The following is a 21824-nucleotide window of genomic DNA, read 5'->3' on the forward strand; positions in this document are numbered from 1 at the left end:
AGTGGTGCTGCTGGGCTGCATGAAGCCCCAGAGGCCAGTCTCCCTTATAGTGCTCAAGCCTCTCTGCTCTAGTTTCTTGTGCTGGGGAAGTTTAAAGATCCCTTGTGCTTTTGTGTAGAAGTGTGGAAGCAGTGCATTGTTAACTTCCCTTATAGAAGTTAGGAAGCAGGGCAGTGTAGGGCTGTAAGCAGGTGGTTAGGTGACAATTGTGAAAGAATGATATGAGGAAGGTAGATATCAGAATGATGACCAAGAAGACCATTGTCGGCAGAGAAGAAGCTGCTTGGTACAGACTGCGCCTGCAGCTGCCTTGGCTACCTCTGCTTGCTTCCACAGCTCCTCCCATGTCAAGCATATGCCTAGCGTACTGTCACCCATTACCACACAAAGGCTACTGTCTTGTTAGAATGGATTTAGTAGTGAGCTGTGGATTTGTTAAATTAAAGAATGCTACAAACAAATGTCCATTTCATCACTGTTGTTTCTCATGACATTGGAGCTTAGAAAACGAGCTTAAAGGTTTGCAAATAGCAGTTCAGGAAACATAGGATATAATGTTTACCGTTGTGAACTCCACCAGGTTCAGTTACTGAGCATATAAGAAGCATTGGATGTAAATCTCCTATAGAAAATATAGCTTTCTATTTAGATGTATCTTTATTTGTAACTGAATTACATTTGCCTGCGTTAACCCCACCAATGCTGCCCTGCCAAAAGTAAGTAGGAATGAGTAAATTAAAATGTGTTGCTTACCACGTTCATGTCACTGGTGCTTTTATGGCGAAATACTTATCAGTTGCCGACCATTAAGGTCAGGTGTACAATACCTTTGTGGGCTAGCGTGTAAACACTGAAAGCTGGACTAAAAATTATCTGCAGAGGGTTTTATGGAATGATGTGTATTTCCATGCAAGTGTAAACTACTGAATCAATTTTTAGATATTCAAGGCAACTGCCGTGATACACTTTTTGAGAGAGGTAGTTTGTTGCAAAGATTACCGGTGTTTTCAGACATAAGTTTGGAGCGTGGCATGGTATGCTGTAAGGAGACCCTTACACTGGCCCTCTGAACGAGCAGGCGAGGGCCAATGTAAGGCCCCCCTTCTTTAATCACACTCGGTTGCATACTTTGAGTCCCATTAAAAGTAAATAAATCACTGCAGTTCAGAATATTCTTATTAAAAGCTGTATGCTGGACAGAGGCCAATAATTCAAACCATGGTGAGTCCAATCTTGAAATGTTATTCCAACATGATGTTTTAAAGCGAAATCCCTTTAAACCTTGAAATGTTTGCTTGCACTGGTGTTGTCAGGGTACTTCATTGCTTTCAGTGGAAAGGCGCCCCAGTGCTGTGGAAAGGAAGGGGCTCTTCCCCTTGATGGACAGAGCTTGGAGTCTGCAGCTTTTAAAGAAGGGTAGACTGGAAGTGTACTGTGTTCCTCAACTCAGGTGTGCACACTGTGATGGTTTCTTTCTTCTGTCTTTTGCAGTATTTTATAGTGTGTATATATTAAATGTGGCCCTGATATGTGCGGGGGTGGGGGTGCTCGTATTGATTTGAAATTGGCCACTTTTAATCTTCAGCCTCACCTAGTTGCATGATTTGCATGGAATGCCATCTAAAATATCTAAAACGTAGACATTTAAGACTTGCTTTGCTCTTCCCCAGAAGAACATTTGTAAGACTAGAAACCATGGTAGATAGAAATACCCTATAAGCAAGTCCTGTACAGCTAAATGTAAATACAACTACATACAACAATTTGTAGGAAGTGTTTGAGTTCTGAAGTGCACCCAGGTGTAACCTGTTAGGAAGGATGCAGAAGTGCTATATTTGAAAACACTTCACACACATGGCACGTTCCTCAAAAGACACATTATACAGCAGCCTTCTGCAAGGTAGAACACTCGTTTAATGTGGGTATTGTTCTGTTGGATAAAAAAGGGCCAAACGCCATCAATGTGTATCAATTTTTTTTTTTTATTAATGCTGCCAGTAACGTCTTATGACTGTTACAGCATGAAAACAATATATGCTAGGAAAGCCACAAAAACAGAAAATGGTATTAATGAGCGAATAACCACACATATAAAGGGATATAGAATGAAAGCAGTTGAACACATTTAAAAATATAGGCAAAGTCTTTCACGGTTTTGGGTTGTATTTTGTAAAAATTCAGGCGATCGTTTTTATTTATTTATTTGTTAATTTGGTATCTTAGGACATAAAAATGAGAGGTGTGATTACAATTTTTTTTCTGAAATCGATACCAGTTCTCCTGCCGACTGGCCACATTAACGAGATTCACTTAAAAACTAAACTGATTCCAACTTCGCTGCGTGGATACCACATTCTTGAACAAAATGAACTCTTTTGAAACACGTTTATAAAGCTTATGCATTTTAAGATAATGTATTCTTAACCAATTAGTATGAAAGTTGCTGTGAACTTCTCACTTGAGTTATTGCATTAATAAATGGAACCTCTGCAGTTCATTGTGTCAGTTTCCTCAAATGATGTGCTCATTTGGAAAACACTTCCAAAGACTGACATTTTAGAAAGTTCCACAGTTCTTCTTTTAGAAATTAAGGATTCTAAGCATGGACAGAAATACATCTTTTCCTTTAAGCCCAGCAATTGAATTCTGTGCACAGGCCCACCCAGGAAACTATTACTGATTAACCCTATCCTTGTAATGTTTCTAGTTCTACAGTACATTGTGGTGACAGATAATTTTAAATGGTTTTCATGAGCGGCAAAAGCGATTGCCATCAGTATCGTTGATTGCAATCAGTTAAGTCACATACATTAAGTTGGTAGTGATGCCATGTTTTGCAATCGCCTGCAATGGAAAAGCTGACTCTAACAGTATCTTTAAGTTGACCTTTATGGATTACTCTCAAGCAACCCTTTTCTAATGCAATAACCGGTTGTTTCCTTTTGGATGAATATTCAGTTCCACTTTATGGAAATGTTACTTTGCACTATGCCCATCTGTGTAGCAATTCATTATAGGGATCGCAGTCCATCTGGTTGATTCTCAAAATATGTTCATGTCGAACACGTTGAACCATTGACTTATCCAGCCTTAGCTATTAGTCACTATTTCATCATCCATGCATAACAAAATAAAAACTAACAATCAACGACTTTTTATGTTTCAAACATTTCATCCATAAAGCACAAGCACTTTTCTGAGTTTAGAAAAAAACACCTGCATTCCCTTTTTGTCGGAACCACCGGAAATCTCCTTAGTTACAAAGGCTTTTTAATTGTTAAGTGTTAGATTTTCTATTAACTTTTTCATTTCATACTGTGCCACCGACTCAGACTTGAAAACTACCAAATAAAATATGCTTGATTATCAGTGAGCCACTTTTACATTTGCTGGGTCAACTGAGCTCATATCTTCAACACATTTTTGGATTTATCATCTATGAGTGAAGTTACCTTCAGTAATTGTGTAGACCCCATTCTGTTCCTTGAACATACAATAGGGCATCAAAGTGGACTCTTTTTGATGGATTTAATGATCTGTGTCAGCAAATTTCTAAACCCAGATCAAATAAAGGCCATTTTCTCATAACAGGCCTCCGCTAGCCCTTTCTGCCCATTGAATTCTAGGCAAAGACTAGAGCTGTTAACTTCTGATTGAGGCATTTTGACATATGTCATTGGCATGTGTGTGTGTACAGTGGTAGATTTATAGCTGTTTTTATCAAACATAAACTTTTGGACTCCACAAATTCTTGGCGTTCAACCCATGAGTTAAGCCACAATTAGTGAAAGTGTATGCTTATAATCATTTTAGTATTTTTGCCGAAGGCAGGTCATAACATCCCAGCATGTTTTCAAACCTTTGTAAGCTGTGCACAGTCACTAACATGCCACTTCTCTTGAGGATGCAATAATGGACACTGTTACCCGATTGTACAAGAAAGGAAGCAAACAATTTTGTTAAAATCACTGTCTCAGACAGGGGTGTCAGTAAGTGTCATGTAATAACGTGTGCCATTCAGTTTTGCACATTTTACGCAAACTCCCTTAACAGCAAAGATTCATTGAGTCTTCAAAAAATACATTTGACTATTTAACTAGCGCTTAATTATCAACTCCCATTCCATCTAGATATGTTATTTTGGGCATAAGACTTCTGACTGTATACTTTCATTAGTGTGGTGATGTCCATTGCACATTTAATCTGTAACACAGTACCTTAATTTAAGTAGGTAGTTTTAGCAGTTCATTATACACTTGACTTAGATTTTATAATGTATTGACTGATAGATTTCTTGTCAAATACTACCTATGATATTAGAATAGGCTGATAGTTTATTAGCGAGATTTACAATGCCTTTCATCGTATTAGCGAGATTTACAATGCCTTTCATCGTCATTGGTTTTAGAAAATTACTATGGTGCCTATTGAGAGAAGTTATGCCAAGATCACCTCTACAAGCATTCTATCAGACTACTTTATGCCATCGCTCAGGTTGCAAAGGCGAAAAGTCATCATTTCATCTTGCTTTCTACAGTTCCTGTTAGGTTTCCGTAGCTTCCACCTCCGAATGTTATTATGATGGGGGCCAGCCAAGAAGCATTATCTTTCAGCGGGATTCTGTTATATCCACGGTAGAGGTGCACTTGTCATCCGTCCGTAAGCCAGATTTTTCAGGCTCGCAGATGTTTGTAGGGCAATATTGCTTGGCGACATAAGCAAATGCTGTTCTTGTCAATTTGCGTTCCACAAGTCGAGAGATACCTGACCTTCCTAACAAACGACTTCCTTAGACGGCATTTCTTGCAGCTCTCCCATGTTATTAACTTAATTGTAACTCCCCTCTTCACCCTGTCTGTTCGAGTGGTGTTCAGTAACGCGGTGCAAACACTTTTTGTAGGCACAATTTTCTGCTGCAGAAAAATATTGCTACTTGTTCCTGTGGCAGACCCTGAAGTAACGATATATTAATTAATTGAGCTCCCAAGTGCCTGTGAAACCTTTTGATTAAGAGCCATTCTATGTGGCATGACTTATCTCTATCTGGAGAGAGTTGCAGTCCGTCTGCTCGGTGGGTGCAGCGGTAGGGGAGGGCGATATGAATATTTGTTCGAGGGCTGCTTTTAGTTGCTAGTATGTCCCGGTAACCTGTAGATCTTCGTGCTTTGTGATGGATGCAACTTATCATTTTACTGGCTCTTCCTTTCTAGACAGCTTCGTGTTTACCTACTTCTGCGATGGCTGTAGAAGGTTGAATGTAAGGGATTACAGGTAGTGTGTTTGAACCGGTTGAAATGGGCCACTGACACCGACAAAGTGCACGGATGCGTCGCGTATAAGAGACAATGATACCTTTACTGTAAACTAGGATACTGAAAACTTCTCAATAACATGTAAAGGAAGTCTGACTGGGCGAATAAATTCAGAAAATGGTACCCTGCCCCCCAAACCCCCCCCCCCCCCCCGCGAACACACACACACACACACACACACAGTGATGCCTGCTGTATGTAGTTACAGGTACAGGCCTTTTGTTCTTTCTGTTTGTTCAAGTATGACAGCATTGGATGTTCTCTTGCTAAACAATCATTTCTGTGTGGAACAATGTCATAAGATTTACCCGCATTCAGTGCTTTAAATGGAAAAATAGAAGTGCAGGTACTCTGTGATAGAGTACCTGCTTGTGTCCGAGAAGTGCCGGTACTCTCCAATTAAAAGTATTACGTTTATCTTGAGATATGCCGGTACTCTCCCTCTCAAAATAAAAAAGTGCCGGTACTCAGCACCGGAGAGTACCGGCCCATTTAAAGCACTGCCCGCATTAGTGGCAAAGTATAATAACTGGATCTCAGGAACACTTCCCTAGTCCTGGTTCTGCACTTTATTTTCGAGTAGGGCATCCTATTTTTCTGAAAACAGGTCAAATGCGTCATCATAATGTACACTTGAGGATGTGACTGTAAATAAAATGGTCTCTGTCCAACTGTAAACACAATTAAAAAAAAAAAATGTTTTTTAAAACTCGGAAATAATTTATATTATGGCTTCCCAGGGGAAGATGTTGTCACAACCATGCCTCTATATTTTTGCCTCTATTGCGCAGGATGCTTGAATCACGACTTGTTAACGAAGGGCATCAGCACCAGACGCTCACTAATTAGACACTCATTACCAATCTATTAAATAAAAAAAATGATTTACGGCTACAGCAACTGCCTATTGCCTTTCCGGCTGATGTATGACAGAGAGCGTTGTGATCTTCTTGTTCCCTTGGAGGGATTGTATTAATCTGAATACTGGTCGGTCTCGCAAGGCCAGGACTTACTTTTGTACCTTTTACACAATAATGTTTCATTGCTATCGACTGCCAGTCTGTTCATTTGTTAGAAATACGTTTTGGCATATTTATACGAAATCCTTTCATACCACTAGGTATAGTGTTTACATTGCTTGCTTCTCTGCCGTTTGTTATATTATTATTACATTTTTAGCATGCACAATAATACTGAATGAAGATCATCACATGAAATCAGGCCTAACTGAAATCAAAGCATGAATGAGCTGAAGCGGCAAATAGGTGGGGAGCTCATCATCCTGGCATAAGCAACCCTATATACACAAGGTGTCTGAAATGCGTTTATAAATGCATCGTAGACATAGGAGAGTACAGTTTTCCAGCACTCAATAAAGTGCAACACATACTCATAATGAAAATTAAAGTTGTGCTTAAAACGGAGGAAGGGGATTCTCAGTGGTCTGTGTCTTCAAATCCCTCCATAGACGCCACAATATTTTTACTATATTATGTCCCTACCTGTGTTTTGACAGGTTGTTGCACAATAGTTTCTAAATTGTCATCAGTCTAGGTCCCCGATGGTCCTTGTATGTTATATACAGCATTAATGTCCTGTGATCTCTATGATTAGACACACTTTTAATTCTTCCTTTTTAGGGTCGAGCCTGCGAGTAGATGCAGCAGTGCATGCGTTTCTCGTGTGAGACTCTGTGTACAGTAAAGGGCGTAGAGCCCGCCTGTCGCTTACCTTTTGTTGGCTTGTATGGCACTCTGCTTTACAGCCTCATAATTCAGCACTGCAGGTCTGGCATCATTTTTGTTCCTCTGTGTGGAGCAGGGACCAAGCACTGATTGATTCAACTTAATCAGTGCCCGTCCGCTGCTCTTGACGTGATTGAGGTACTATTATGTTCTTTTTAACTTCTAGTGCCCTGGAAACAGAAGGCATGTGACTGGCAAAAATGTGTCCAGCTGGACAAACAAAATTGCAAAGTATTATTTTTTTATAGTTAATTCTTTTTTTTTGCCTAGTTGTCTTTTCCCACTTTGCACTCATGTTTTCTCTTGTGGGCGCTGTTCTCAAAAGATGACGACTATTGGATTCTAAATATTGCAAAGCAACATTGTTTCTTCATTATATGTAATTTCTGAAATGATGCTTTAAAACATAATCGTGCAGACACCCCAATCCACGCCACTCAGTCCCCCCATCTCACCCCACCCCAATCCACTCCGACCCACCCAACACCACTCCAGTCCTCCTAACCCACCTCAATTTAATCTGCCATACTCCAGTTTGTTTCAAATCCAAAACATTCTACACCACTCCAAAACAATCTGCCCCACTCCAATCCAAAACAATACACCCCACTCCAACCAAAAGCAGTATGCCCCACTACCATCTCCTTCACTCCAATCCAAAACAAATTGCCCTACTCCAATTTAAATCAATCTGCCCAGTTCAAAACAATGTGCCTCACTGCAATCTGATGCTCACCAATCCAAAACAATCTGCCCCACTCCAATCTGCCCCATTCCGATCTAAAACAATCTGTCCCACTAGAATCTACCTCACTCCAATTCAAAACAATCTGCCCCACCCCATCTAGCCCACCCCACCCCAGTCCACCCCACTCCAATCCAGTCCACCCCACACCAGTCCAATCCATCCCAATCCAATCCACTGAATCCAACCCACCCCACTCCAGCCCAATCTAATCCACCCAAATCCAATCCACCTCACCCCAGCCCTATAACTCAAATCCAAAAAAACCCAATCTAATCCATCCAATCCACCCAACTGTACCCAAATCCAATCCACCTACCCCTCTACCACAATCCACTCCCACTCCACTCTGTTCCACCCCACTTCACTCTACAAAACTCTCTACCAGTGAACTCTACTCCCTCTGCGCCACTCAACAATCCTCCATCAAATCCACTCTATGACACACTACACCGTCACTCCACTCTGACACATAATGCCACTAACTTTTAGCGATGCTGGTCAGCAGCCACACTGGTGTACAACATGGCAAACCCATTGACAAAACCAGTAACTCTTGTATAGGAGAGACCTTTGCCAGTGCTTGTTACTAGACTTTTCTCCACTACAATGAGGAAGGATGACTTTGGTTATTTCAATAAAAAATCCTCATTGAAACCCCTATTGTTAGTTTAATGACAATCTGTTAAACCTTAATGGTAATAAAACAGAGGTCTTTCTGGTAGGCAGTGGCAAAATCTTCTGAGACCCGACTATCTGGCCTCTCAGCATTAGGCCACTCTTCCTCCCCAGTAGAGCTGGTCAGAAAACATTTAAGTTATCCTCAGTAGTAACTTTGCATTACTGTTTCAATTACTACAGTAGTTGCATTTTGTTTCTATTAAAGATCTCTACTCCTAAAACATTTTCCGCATCTTCCTCAGACTTACTGTTGTACGCTGGGCAGTGATTCTATTTCAAATCTATTGGACTATGCTAATATCAAGTATACGGGTCAGTGGACTACCTACTGGAGTAACTCCAAGATATTCACAACTAAATGGTCAGGCTGATTTTTGGTTTTAAGTAGATGAACACCCTTTTTATGAGACTCACACAGAACTCCGATCTCTAATTGTATATTGTTGGTATATGACTAAGATTTTTATCACATTCCTTATCCTATTACATTCACAAAAACAAGCAAAATGTACTTATTCCAGTAACCAGTCTCCATTTCTCCATTTGCCCTGACTTCGCTTAGCAGCAAAATATCTTTCAGTGAATGCGCACTTTATAAGTGTTTTCATTCATTGTTTTTCTAGCTGCAGCATTCTAAAACTTGAATGATTGTCCTTTTTTCTCCATAAATTATTGTTTTTTTATCCATAAAATACTTTATAATCTCAACATGAAATAAATGACTAAAAGTAGAAAGAGAAAAAAATCCCTTCCGTCTGTCTCCATTTCAAACAATCATAACCCTCTTTACTCGATTATCTTGCTTTTCTCTCTATTTTATAGGCCCAAAAGTGATACCGATTTACACTAAAATTAAGTTTTATAGATATTCCATGCATTTTTTCCATGTCATGCAGCCACATTTCCTCACCTTAAATAACTTTTTTAAAGAGCATCATGTATTATAAAGAGCATATACTCCGTTTTGGTCTGTGCATACACAATACCATAGTCATTGCTACTTCACTGATCCCTATGCATTTTTTTGCAATAGTAAATCCTGCCTACTAGTAATTGGTGTTCTTTCAAATATAGATTACAGCAAATTCGAGCCAACTTACATTAAAATATAAAAAAATGCAGGCATTTAATAAACAGAGAGGTATTATCCTCTTCTCAGTTTTAACATGTGTATAGCCTCACAAAATCATAGCCGACCCCAAAGATCAGACGCAATAATACCTAACCCTTCAAATAGCTGAGATTCTTAGTAATCCTTGTTACACAAACCCATTTAAGATTTACTTCAATGTAGAAACTGATTTTCGAAATAAACTGAACTACTGACATATATGAACTTTACACAAAGTGACAGATGGAGACCCATCCATGCAGCCATTTGAGAGTTATGGCCTTCTTGAGATTTTGGTTGCCCCCTCCCCGATTTTTATCATTTATGTTTTTTGACAATTTTATTTTGCATTTTCAAGAAAAGGCAAATGAACATAACTCATAGTACAGTAATATAAGCATGTTTTTTGGGGGGTCAGCTACAGGAAGTATTGGTATAGCCACGATATGCCTTTACGGCGAACATTGTTGAGATAGAGGGACTCAGTGGGTGTGTCATTGCATTGGAGGGCCATGCGTGCAGGGGGCCTGCCTGCCCATTAAAGCATCTGACTCAGCCTGTAGATGTCATGTTGAGTTAGGTGAATTTAGTGGTTAGGTCACCTCGCGGTGCAATTCTGCATCGTCGTAAAAGTCGCTTAAGAGAGGGGAACTGCCCTGAACCCAGAAAAAGGAGCCAGAATTGATCTTGCCTGGGAATATTCAGGGTTATGTGTCAAGGAGGTGAGTGAAAAGGGATCGGTCGGGAATTCTCTACGTTGCCGTACCCCCATCAAGTAGGAAAGAAGTAGCAATGTCAGGGGCAGTAATGGGGAAGCTCCTCTTCAGATATTTCTGGGAGTCACAACAGTCCAGAGAGAGGGGAGGGAGAGAATGCCTCTTCCACTTGGACCCAGGTCTTCTCGTCAGGCTCGTGGTTCTGGTCCAGAGAAGGGCAAAGCTGTGTGGCTAGGATATAGGTTGCGACACTGGGGAAGCCCAGGCCACCTTCTGAGACCGGTTTCCTCAGAGTCACCCTTGCCACTCTTGAGGACTTGCCACCCCATACAAAATTGAGCATTTTAGTGCAGATATGTGTGTGGAAGGGACAGGGGACACCTTTAACATTTCTAAAACTGCCATTATTTACGCCTTGGAAGGGTTATGAAGTCCTACACAATTGCCACAATACATATAATTCACTTGAAAGTGAATCTATAGGGTGATGCTTCCCGTGCCTGTGGGTCATGGTTATGGACTTTGTAAGGGATCTTTAAATTTGAAGTTGTAGAATGGTTGTAAACTATACCACCTACCTGTGCCTCTGTAGAATTATGGTGCATTGTGTCTGCCACAATGTGAGTGCTGGTTAGAATCTACAGGGCAAAATAATTGCATTTCTCATTTGCACTTTAATAGTGTCTGCCCCACACCTAGTGATGGTGCTCTCTCAGTGTGAAGGTGACTTTAGAGATCTGTGGCAAGATCTCCTCTGTGTCAAAAAGAATGGCCATCTACATGTGTGACCACGCGAGTTTCCCCTCCTGTAGACCTTACTCAAACTACAAGGCCAGGGAAGAGCTGATTGGTTGGTAAATAGCCACAAGCCACATGGGGGATCGACCTGAACACTGGACTCCTGTGAATACATGTTCAGTTTTAATACATCAGGTGGAGTAGGTGGCCAAGTCAAAATAGCCCATGAGAAGTCTGATCTATGCTTATTTATTCAGTGAGTTCTCAAAATAGAGTGACAAAGTGTCGACTTCCACTACCTTTAATTGGGTTAAACATGACAGAAATTCTGAGACATAGTTTAAAGATTCCCCAACTTAAACAGTGTTACTCCAGTCAGTATGTAGTCCACAGACCTAGTAGCAGATTTTAAGATGCAGTTGTGTTTAATAACTACTGTGAACAGATAATCACAAGAGTTTCCAAGCCTTGAGCATAGAAGAGATTCACAGAAACACTTTACAGTCAACGAGGTGACAATATGAGGCTACTCACAAAGGTCTGTGGATATGGTGAGACGATTTTTAGGTTTTGCCTGTACAGTGCATGCATGCGTTGTCTCTGCAAGACTTCTGTTTGCATGCAATGTGCTTATAGCCCACCCGTAGCTTCCCATTTTTTACCTTCAGTGTTGCACTCATTTGCTTTGCTCCCGTTTGTCATGGCATGTTATGACCTCTTCTTGATGTTTGATTCTCCCCTGAAGCATGGGCCAAGTACTTGTCTTCTCACTGCTCCTGTTTTTGGAGCTACTTTTTTGTATTAAAGCACTCCATATGAGTGCTTGTGTTTTCAGTTCGTCTCCCATATCCTCGTCCATGAAGCTGCTATTCCCTCCCACCCAACGCCCTTCCATGTAGCTCATTTTCTCTCCCTCCACCCCTTTCTCTATGCCACTGACATCTACTCTGCAAGACTCGACTCTATACCACTGCACTCTATGCCCTGTACTCTACTCTGCACCACTCAACGCCACTCTACTCTACATCACTCTACTCTTTGCCAAAGCACTCTATGCCAATCTGATTTTCTCTGCACCACTCTAATCTGTCACTGCACTCTGCACCACTCTACTCCACACCTCTCTACTTTGGCCACTGCACTCTGTACCACTTTACTCTCCGCCACTGTACTCTACACAATTGCACTAAGTGCAGCTATCCTCTACATTTCTCATTGCACTCTGACACTCTATTCTGCTCCGCTCTACTATTCACCATGGTACTTTACACTGCACTAGTTTACTCTAAGCAACTGCAATCTATGGTACTCTACTTTGCACCACTCCATGTCCCTGCATTTTATGCCACTGCACTCTACAAACTTAGGCCCTCATTCTGACCTTGGCGGGCGGCGGAGGCCGCCCGCCAAAGTCCCGCCGTCAGGTTACCGTTCCGCGGTCGAAAGACCGCGGCGGTAATTCTGACTTTCCCGCTGGGCTGGCGGGCGGTCGCCTTCAGACCGCCAGCCAGCCCAGCGGGAAAGAGGCTTCCACGATGAAGCCGGCTCGGAATCGAGCCGGCGGAGTGGAAGCTGTGCGACGGGTGCAGTTGCACCCGTCGCGTATTTCACTGTCTGCGCAGCAGACAGTGAAATACATGTAGGGGCCCTCTTACGGGGGGCCCTGCAATGCCCATGCCAGTGGCATGGGCACTGCAGGGGCCCCCAGGGGCCCCGCGACCCCCCCCTACCGCCATCCGGATCTCGGCGGTCCGACCGCCGGGATCTGGATGGCGGTAGTGGGGGTCGGAATCCCCGCGGCGGTGCAGCAAGCTGCGCCGCCGCGGAGGATTCAATGGGGCCGCGGTACACTGGCGAGACCCCGCCAGTGGTGCCGGTCCGACCGCGGCTTTACCGCCGCGGTCGGAATCCCCATTGGAGCACCGCCGGCCTGTCGGCGGTGCTCCCGCGGTCCTCCGCCAGGGTCAGAATGAGGGCCTTAGTCTGCACCACCCTACTCTGTCACAGCAGTTTGCACTTTATGCCACACAACTGCACTCTACTCTGCAACACTGCACTTTAAACTAATACACTCTAGACCAATGCACTCTCTGCTACTCTACTATATTCTACAGCACTCTGTGCCTCTGCACTCTGTCACTCTGCTCTGCACCACTGTACTCTCGACCACTGCATTCCACACTATTGCACCACTGTATGCCACTGCACTCTACTGTGCACCACTGCACTCTATGCCACTTTACTCTGCACCACCAAATTATGCCACTACACTCTACTCTGCACCACTCTATGCCACTGCACTGTATACCATTCTGCTCTGCACTACTCTACTCTGCACCATTGCACTCTGTACCTCTGTACTCTACTTTGCAGCACTCCACTCTATGCCACTGCACTTTACACCACTGCACACTATGTTGCTCTTCTGTACTCTGCACTCTTCACCACTCTACTCTGCACCACTCTATGCCACTCAGATCTACACCACTGCACAACTCTACTCTGCACCACCCCACTCTACACCACTGCATTCTACTCTGCACCACTGTTCGCCACTGTGCTCTACATCACTATACCCTGTGTCACTCTACTCTATGCCATTCTACACCACTTTACCCCACTTTACACCACTTCACTCTACGCCACTTTACTGTGTCACTCTACTCTACTCCACTCTACGCACCTGCCACAGTATTCTACGCTAAGCCACTCCACTCAATGACACTTTAGTCTACCTTGCTACACTCTATTCAACTCTACGCCAATCCATTCTTCATCAGTCCACTCTAGGCCAGTCCACTCCACTCCACTCTACTTTAAACCACTCTGAGCCACTCTACTCTACTGCTTTCTACGCCACTCCGTACCACTCTACGCCATGCCACCCCACTTCAGTCTACTCATCTCCATCCCACTTCAGTCTGCTCGTCTCCACTCCATGCTGCTCTACAACATGGCTAGAGGACATTTGCAAAGCCAAGAGCTTTGCATTGGCGAAATGTAATGTCTTTGCTCATGCCTATTACAGATGAGACGATGATGCCCTTCTCTCGCTAGAAGGTCATGCCTCTGGAGTAAGGTTGAAACGGCCACTGATCGCACTATGGTATCTTTTTCTTTACATCTTGACGTATTGCTACTGCCTTGAATATTGCTGCTTTGCCATCGGTGCTGTGTCGAGAAGAGACAGAAGTAGCTTGACACCTATGCAGAGCAACATCTGCTTGCAACTGAAAAATGCCCAGGTGTTGCTGGATTTTATAATGGCGACTTCTTTACATGGTCCTGTTCCTGTCTAAAATTCACCCCTAAAGGCAGTAATTGGCAAAATTTGACCTGTCTATTGAAAACTGTGTTTTAAAAGAGGAAAGGCAAAATACTTCAAGTTGTTCTTGCATTCCTGATGGTAGTGCTTTAAGATAAAAGTACCTTCACAATAAGAAGGAATCAGTCCCACAATGGTGACCATTGTGTTGCACCTGCTTCCTGCTAGTTCTAATCTAGGATCTAAAGGAACATCGTTGATTTAATATTACTCTGCTGTAAGAGATAGGCAGCTCCTTTTGTCATATAGTGTTGCTAACCTGTTGAATCTGAGTATATATTACTAGCACCTAAATAAAAGAGATTTGGTTTTACTTATGTTTGTTCACTGATATCTTTTTATGTGATCTGGATGTTGCTCTGCCATTCAGTGAGGGGTATGGCGGATTGAAGTAAAGCCTTAAATATTTCGAAGATTGTCTTTGAAAAAAAGTGTAATGATAGTCAGTGGTATCTGAATGAATCTGCTTTTTAAATACCCACAATCCGCTTAAATGTCATCACACTGTCTGACTGTATTTAGGTAAGGTTGTTTTTATCTTTTTTGCAGGAGCAGTCCAAATAAAGGAATTGAGCTTTTCTGCGGGCATTGCAAAGCATGATGTAGAGACCAAAACCAAACAGATTCAGCAGTGGTTAGCGAAGAAACATCATGTGAGAATCACTGTGGTAAAAGGAAGTTCAGCTGAGGCCAATGACAAGATGGTAAGCTGAAACAAATGAGGTGACCTCTTTGTCGTAAGGACATTGATAGTCGTCCATCAGCACACAACGTATAAACGACACTGAAGAAACATCAGACACTTTTTGAAATGTTTAGACAGTAGTGGGTTGGCATATTGACAGTTTGTAGGTACCCTGAATTTCAATTAGTGGAGCTGATTCCAAACTCTATGTCCTGTCAATAGATTTGGTTTCTAGACATGTATAACTAGCAGTGCAGAGCTTCATGCTTCACTTACTTATTAAAAGGAAGTGCTGAGATGAGCAAGATGGTAGCTTAGAATAGAGGACACAGTGCCAGCTCCTAATGAATATAAGTAACGCACCTTTTAGTATGATTTTGAGAATTCATGATAGGTAGTTGTATTCAGGTCAGGGGAGTAGCAATCCTTTGTAACATGGTCTTGGAAATGACCACAAGAAGATTGCAGAGGACCTCGTAAAATCATGTCTTCCTCTACTCCATGATGGAAGTATTATTTACATGTTCTACCCATCCTTACTCTTGACCGGTAGGTTGTCCTCGTTATTGAGAAGTGTACATGAGAATTTATTGCTCAGCATAAACAGAAACCTTTAGAAGACCAGCGTATGCACCTTGCAAATTTTGAATCAGGAGTGACTGAGAGTTGTTTTTCCTCGTGCCGGTAGCGAGAAAGCTGTGGCTCAGTATGTTATTTACAAAGGTGTGCTTGAGAAACAACATGGGCACAGAGCAGCCCTATAGGTGCACCAATCCAACCTCGTTCAAAAGGAACACATTTGTTTTTGGGAGGTTCTCTGGGCTCTGCCTGCATCGCTTACGTTTTGCTTCTCACAGTACATTTCTGACTGTTTTCTCCCATTCCCCAGCTTCCATACGCATGTTTTAGACTCCTATAAATGCCACAGATCAACTGATTTAAAACAAAATATTGGCTCCACTCCTTACGTGTTTTAGAAGCTAACCTTCATCCGTTTGGCCTCATTACTTTTATATATACTTTTAACATTTGTGATTTTTCTTTTTTTTTTTCATTTTCTTTTATTTAGTCAGGGCTTTTGTTGCATCAGAAATCGGACTTCTTTAGAGCTTACCAGGAATTGGTACCGTCCATGTACCTAAGTGACATTTTGTTTTATTTTCCTGTCTGTGAACTAAACAGAAAATATCTCATTTGTTGCTTGGAAATTTGCTACCAGTACACTGCCAAGTTATCCCTTTTTACTTGAGATCCACATCGTGCATTTAAACTAAGACCGTGGCAGTGGTGTGCATTCACGTCTGTTTCAACCTCCACCACTGTTTGGTGAGCGTGCCCTCTCTTAAGGCATCTCTGGCATCCCAATATTAAATTATATCCCTTTTATGTGATGTAGTTCTCACCATTATTAAGGACAAGATCTCCCCTGTTCCTTTGGAATGGATAGCACTTGCAGGTGTACTACTCTGCAAGGGTCAGGAAAGTGGTTTACCCACTGTGGACAGTATTGCTCGCCTGCAACATGTTGTCAGCTACTGAATGGCTCTGTTATTTACTTCAGCCTCACCTGGTGGTTTCAGGCATCCTTGGGATTGAGGGACTCTTGTGATCACGTTGTTCTGCATGCTTTCATTTAGATGCAGCATGCTGGGATGCAGCTTTTTTGGCTCTGGAACCTGGAAGAAGAACCACCAGTTATGTCTTATCCTTATCTGCAAGGACAGGTATTAAGATCGAAACACCAGTGTCTGGTTTACAACCTAGGTCAGAATCATTACACGACCCTCAACATTAATAATTTCAGTCTGAAGATGATCTGCTATCAGTCACGTCTTTCAACCTTTGTCAGAAGCTAGCAGGTGTAGATTAACATTGATCAAGCCAAATCAGAGTTAATAGGCAGAGAGGAGACATTATCTCCTCAGTTATTTTAATCCATCAGTTCTAGTTGCTTATTATTGTAAATAAAAGGGCCAAAGTACACATCAGAGTACCGTTGCACATTTCTTTATTCAGTGCTATACTTCTGATAATGTTGTTATTCCAGCAATTAACTGGATCATGAATATCATTGTAAACTGGAGCACGAATGTCATTGTAAAACATGTTAAGCACAATTTTCCTATCCATTAGATATATTACATCACAAATGCTTCTGTAAATAATGCTTATGGTTTCCCCAGACTACCTTCTTTCTCTTGTAATAACACTTTGTTTTGATTTCCACATGGTCATTTTATTCTCTTTTGTATTTTCCAGGTACAGTAAATACGTGTTTCAGTTCAACTATTGATTAGGAAATTTTAAATTGTTTGCCCAATATCGTAAAACATAATGAGCATTTGCGCTTGTAAACTAGCATATGTTACGTCAAATAAAAGAAATCCCTACTGTGAGTTTGCCCATTGAGCATATTCACATACCCACCGACTCTAGACGTACTTTGCTATCCTCTGGCTGGCCAGCATTGACAAATTGTGGCTCAAGTCCACACCTAGCTTCTTCATGAAATGTCCTTCCACTTTAGCTTCTCACTGCAGTGGACAAGTCCACAATAGTGGTTACAATTCTAGTTGACTAGTTGGTCAAAGAGAAGTCAACACTTCTGATACAGTTAGTTACTGAACACATAGGGGCAAGCACGACACATGAAGGAAGGGGTTGACAGATCTTTAATTTGACAGTAGTGTTGACTAGTCTTGGAATGTCTTTTTTAAATAGCATTTTCGTATAGGAAACATACAGGACGCGCTGTGTTGCTGGTGGTGGTTGCCGCAGGAAGCTGCAATCGGGCAGGAGCCCTTTAAATTCTTCCTTTGCGCTCCCGCCTCGCGGGACGCGCTGTAATCGGGCAGGAGCCCTTTAAAAACTGGACGCGCTGTGTTGCTGGTGGTGGTTGCCGCAGGAAGCTGCAATCGGGCAGGAGCCCTTTAAATTCTTCCTTTGCGCTCCCGCCTCGCGGGACGCGCTGTGTTGCTGGTGGTGGTTGCCGCAGGAAGCTGTAATCGGGCAGGAGCCCTTTAAAAACTTCAAAGCGCTCCCGCCTCGCGGGACGCGCTGTGTTGCTGGTGGTGGTTGCCGCAGGAAGCTGTAATCGGGCAGGAGCCCTTTAAAAACTTCAAAGCGCTCCCGCCTCGCGGGACGCGCTGTGTTGCTGGTGGTGGTTGCCGCAGGAAGCTGCAATCGGGCAGGAGCCCTTTAAATTCTTCCTTTGCGCTCCCGCCTCGTGGGACGCGCTGTAATCGGGCAGGAGCCCTTTAAAAACTGGACGCGCTGTGTTGCTGGTGGTGGTTGCCGCAGGAAGCTGCAATCGGGCAGGAGCCCTTTAAATTCTTCCTTTGCGCTCCCGCCTCGCGGGACGCGCTGTGTTGCTGGTGGTGGTTGCCGCAGGAAGCTGTAATCGGGCAGGAGCCCTTTAAAAACTTCAAAGCGCTCCCGCCTCGCGGGACGCGCTGTGTTGCTGGTGGTGGTTGCCGCAGGAAGCTGTAATCGGGCAGGAGCCCTTTAAAAACTTCAAAGCGCTCCCGCCTCGCGGGACGCGCTGTGTTGCTGGTGGTGGTTGCCGCAGGAAGCTGCAATCGGGCAGGAGCCCTTTAAATTCTTCCTTTGCGCTCCCGCTCGCGGGACGCGCGCGGGCGTGCCCGGGCGAAGCCCGGGCCAAGGGCGGGCCCGTCCGTGCCCGTCCGAGGCCGAAGGAGGCCGGGCTGGGCCACCTCTCTTGGTCCTAAGGCACGGCAACTGTCCCTCCTGCATAGGGAAGTACTCCAATCTCTCCTCTACATTGTGACATAGTACCATTCGCCAATGGGGAAGCGTAAGGCCAAAGACAGCCCGACTTTAGGCTCTGGCAAATCCAAAATACTCAAAATCAACAAGACTATGTTACCCCACACTAGCCATGTTGCCAAGGAAATAGATGATTTAATAGAAGAGGTAGAACAGATTCTAAACAACAAGGAGAAGCCTAGTCGAAAGGGCTCAAAATCTGGCACGCTTATTCCATTTCTAACATCTAGTTCACATACTGCTGTTAACCCTCATTCTGTCGCCTCATCTCACCAACCACTCCAACAGTCGTTGCCTTGCCAAGATCCTATTGCCCTCCCTACACCCTATTCCGATGTAGATGCTCTTAGAGCTTGCACACCTCACCCTTCAATTTTATGCTCTAATCGTTTTTCTCCGCTGGCATCCATTGACTCAGACAATCAGCAACCAGCCGTCTCAGCTCTGCCATGTATAGTGAGTCCTCCTCCACAAAATGATTTGTTCACATTGGTGTGTAGCCTTAAGACTGAAGTTAGCGTGTTGAGAGCATTATTGCTTGAGATCACCACCCTTCTTAAAAGCAAATATCCTTCCCCTATTAGCGAGCCTAACTCAAACCTTTTGCCTACCAAGCATCCACCTGCAAAAGGCGTTTTTCCAAACGGGCCTCTTCTGCCACTAGCTTGTGCTGCAGGTCCCATAGACGATCAGTGTCCTGCAAAACAGCTTACGTCCTCTTTTGGAAGAACTACCCCTCTCCTTCCTAATGTTCACTTCAAATGGGATACTACCAAAGCTTTATACCACAATCATAAATTAATTAGCAACAACTACATATACATGTGCAATGTTCCACCTTTGCCCCCAAACGTGAGAGAAGACAAAGCCTCACTAACAAACAAGGTCTTGCACTGGGTGAGACATACCAGGGGTTGTGGCTCAATCATCCATGATGACATTGTTTCTGTCGAGCGATCTAATGGTTCCCCTGGTCTCTCTGGTCCTAGTGACTTTATAACACTTAGTCTTAAAAGCCCACATTTGGCAGCAGGCCTCATGGAAATGGAAGCACGGTCTATACGCAGGAAGTCCTCAGCAATTACTCTTTCAGCTAGCTGTCCTATTGCTAGCTATATGCGTGCGAATCCTTCCACTAGATCAGCCAATTTGGCCCCGAACCATTTTACAACTACTCAAGACATAAGACCAACAGGCCATCAGGTCCAGAGAGATCCACTCCCTGATTTGGCCCCTAAGTTCTGTTTTGGCCCTGCTTCAAGGGCCCAACTAACCCATGATCCTGGGGCTACCTCGGATATTGACTGACTATGTTTCACCAATCTTTGCACAGCCACAGCAGCCATGAACTTTCCATCTAATTCACCCTGCCCAGCCTCTCTTCTTTTATCGGACTCACAACCTGGAACTATTAATAATACCACAAGTTTATTCAAGGCGAACCCCGTTGCCAGTTACGTCCAAGTTGATACTACCACGAACTCAAACATTTCTTGTGTCCAGCACACAGCAAAACTTTTATCCTGGAATGTGGCTGGCATTAACAGCAAACTTGTTGACACTGAGTGGGGGGCACTCGTTGGAAATTTTAACGTCTGCATGTTCCAGGAAACATGGGCAACGCATTGTACATACAAACAAGGGTATAGTTCCTTTTTCAAGCCTGCTAAGCCATCTTTAGCTGGCAGGGCGGCAGGGGGCTTAATCACATGGGTAAAATCTATAGAGGGGAGTGGTACAAAGGAGATATATGTGGATTCCCATGATATTTTGGCCGTTGCTATCTACCCAGCCTCAGGCACTCCTGTCCTTTGTCTAAATATTTATAGCAGACCGGGACCCTCAAATCACCGATCTCCCATTGTCGAGCTACTGAATATCTTAATCTCAGACCTTCGCCTCAAATATCATATCATAATAGCTGGTGACTTTAACGTTCTACTTGAACTTAACGCAGATCACATAGAGGTCATGCAGTCTGAAGATAGTGTATGGAATATCCCTCCTCCTGTGACTTTTCATTCTACCCAGCAAAATTCATATAAACCAAGCGTTAGGGCCTCACAGATAGTGGACCTCATGATATCCCATGGCCTTCGTTTGGGTAATGGCCGCTTTCCAGCGGACATTCCGGCCAGACCAACCTTCTTCAGGGGCTCATATAGTAACAAATTGGATTATATCCTCTTTGACTTAAGACTATGGCACCATATTCTAGACTTAGAGGTGGGTCTTCCCCATACTAGTGATCATGCTCCCCTCCAGATCACATACAAGAGTTCTCTCCTAGTAGGGGTCGCACTTCCCCCTGTCTCCTCTACTGCTATGGAGCTGTCCAGTAATAGGCGTACAGTCAGGTGGGACTCCTTTGTGCAATCAAACAAGCTTCAAGGAAAATTGCGTGCCCTAACCTCTTCTCACCAGTTATTTGATACCAACGTTATTCTGGCTCCATTAGAAATATTGCCTCTTCATTTGGACCTTTTTTCTACTTTGAAAGAGCTGTTTACTAAACGTCCAAGGCCACCGACTATTTCCTGTATTCGACCACATACTAAATGGTTCAACAAGAGGTGTAGGGAGGCCAAAAATACTTTGGCCATCGCGCTAAAGACCAAGGACAGATCAGGCATCATCATTGCTAGACGTCATTATGCTTCCACTTGCAACAAAAGTAAATTCGAGTACGAAGAGGGGCTATGGAGCAATTTACTTGAGGCAGCTACCGTCCATGATTCAAAACGGTTCTGGCTCCTAGTTTCCTGTGGTGATCAGAACCGCGCATCTCACCTGGAGTCTTATATTTCTCCTGACATCTGGCTCTCCTACTTTAAGGAATTGTATGGACCATTGTTGGCAAGTCATATTTCTGACATAATTTCGGAGGAGCCAACAACTTTTGACGAGTCTATGGCTTTCTTGCCCCCTTTTACACTGAACGAAACTGTGTCGGCCATTGCAGCTCAGAAAGCAGCAAAAG

At 43.4% G+C, this 21824-nt stretch overlaps 1 protein-coding gene across 2 annotated transcripts in view; it reads left to right on the top strand.

Moving 5' to 3' along the window:
* Positions 1–21824, top strand: part of MTIF3 (mitochondrial translational initiation factor 3) — a 56566-nt gene that overhangs the window by 26743 nt on the left and 7999 nt on the right. For both annotated transcript variants that reach the window (XM_069202219.1, XM_069202218.1), the window contains exon 3: positions 14923–15077. In XM_069202219.1, coding sequence (XP_069058320.1) covers positions 14923–15077 — 155 coding nt within the window. The remainder of the gene's footprint in view (positions 1–14922; positions 15078–21824) is intronic.

The sequence above is a fragment of the Pleurodeles waltl genome, chromosome 8 (genome assembly GCF_031143425.1).
Source record: "Pleurodeles waltl isolate 20211129_DDA chromosome 8, aPleWal1.hap1.20221129, whole genome shotgun sequence".
NCBI lineage: Eukaryota > Metazoa > Chordata > Amphibia > Caudata > Salamandridae > Pleurodeles > Pleurodeles waltl.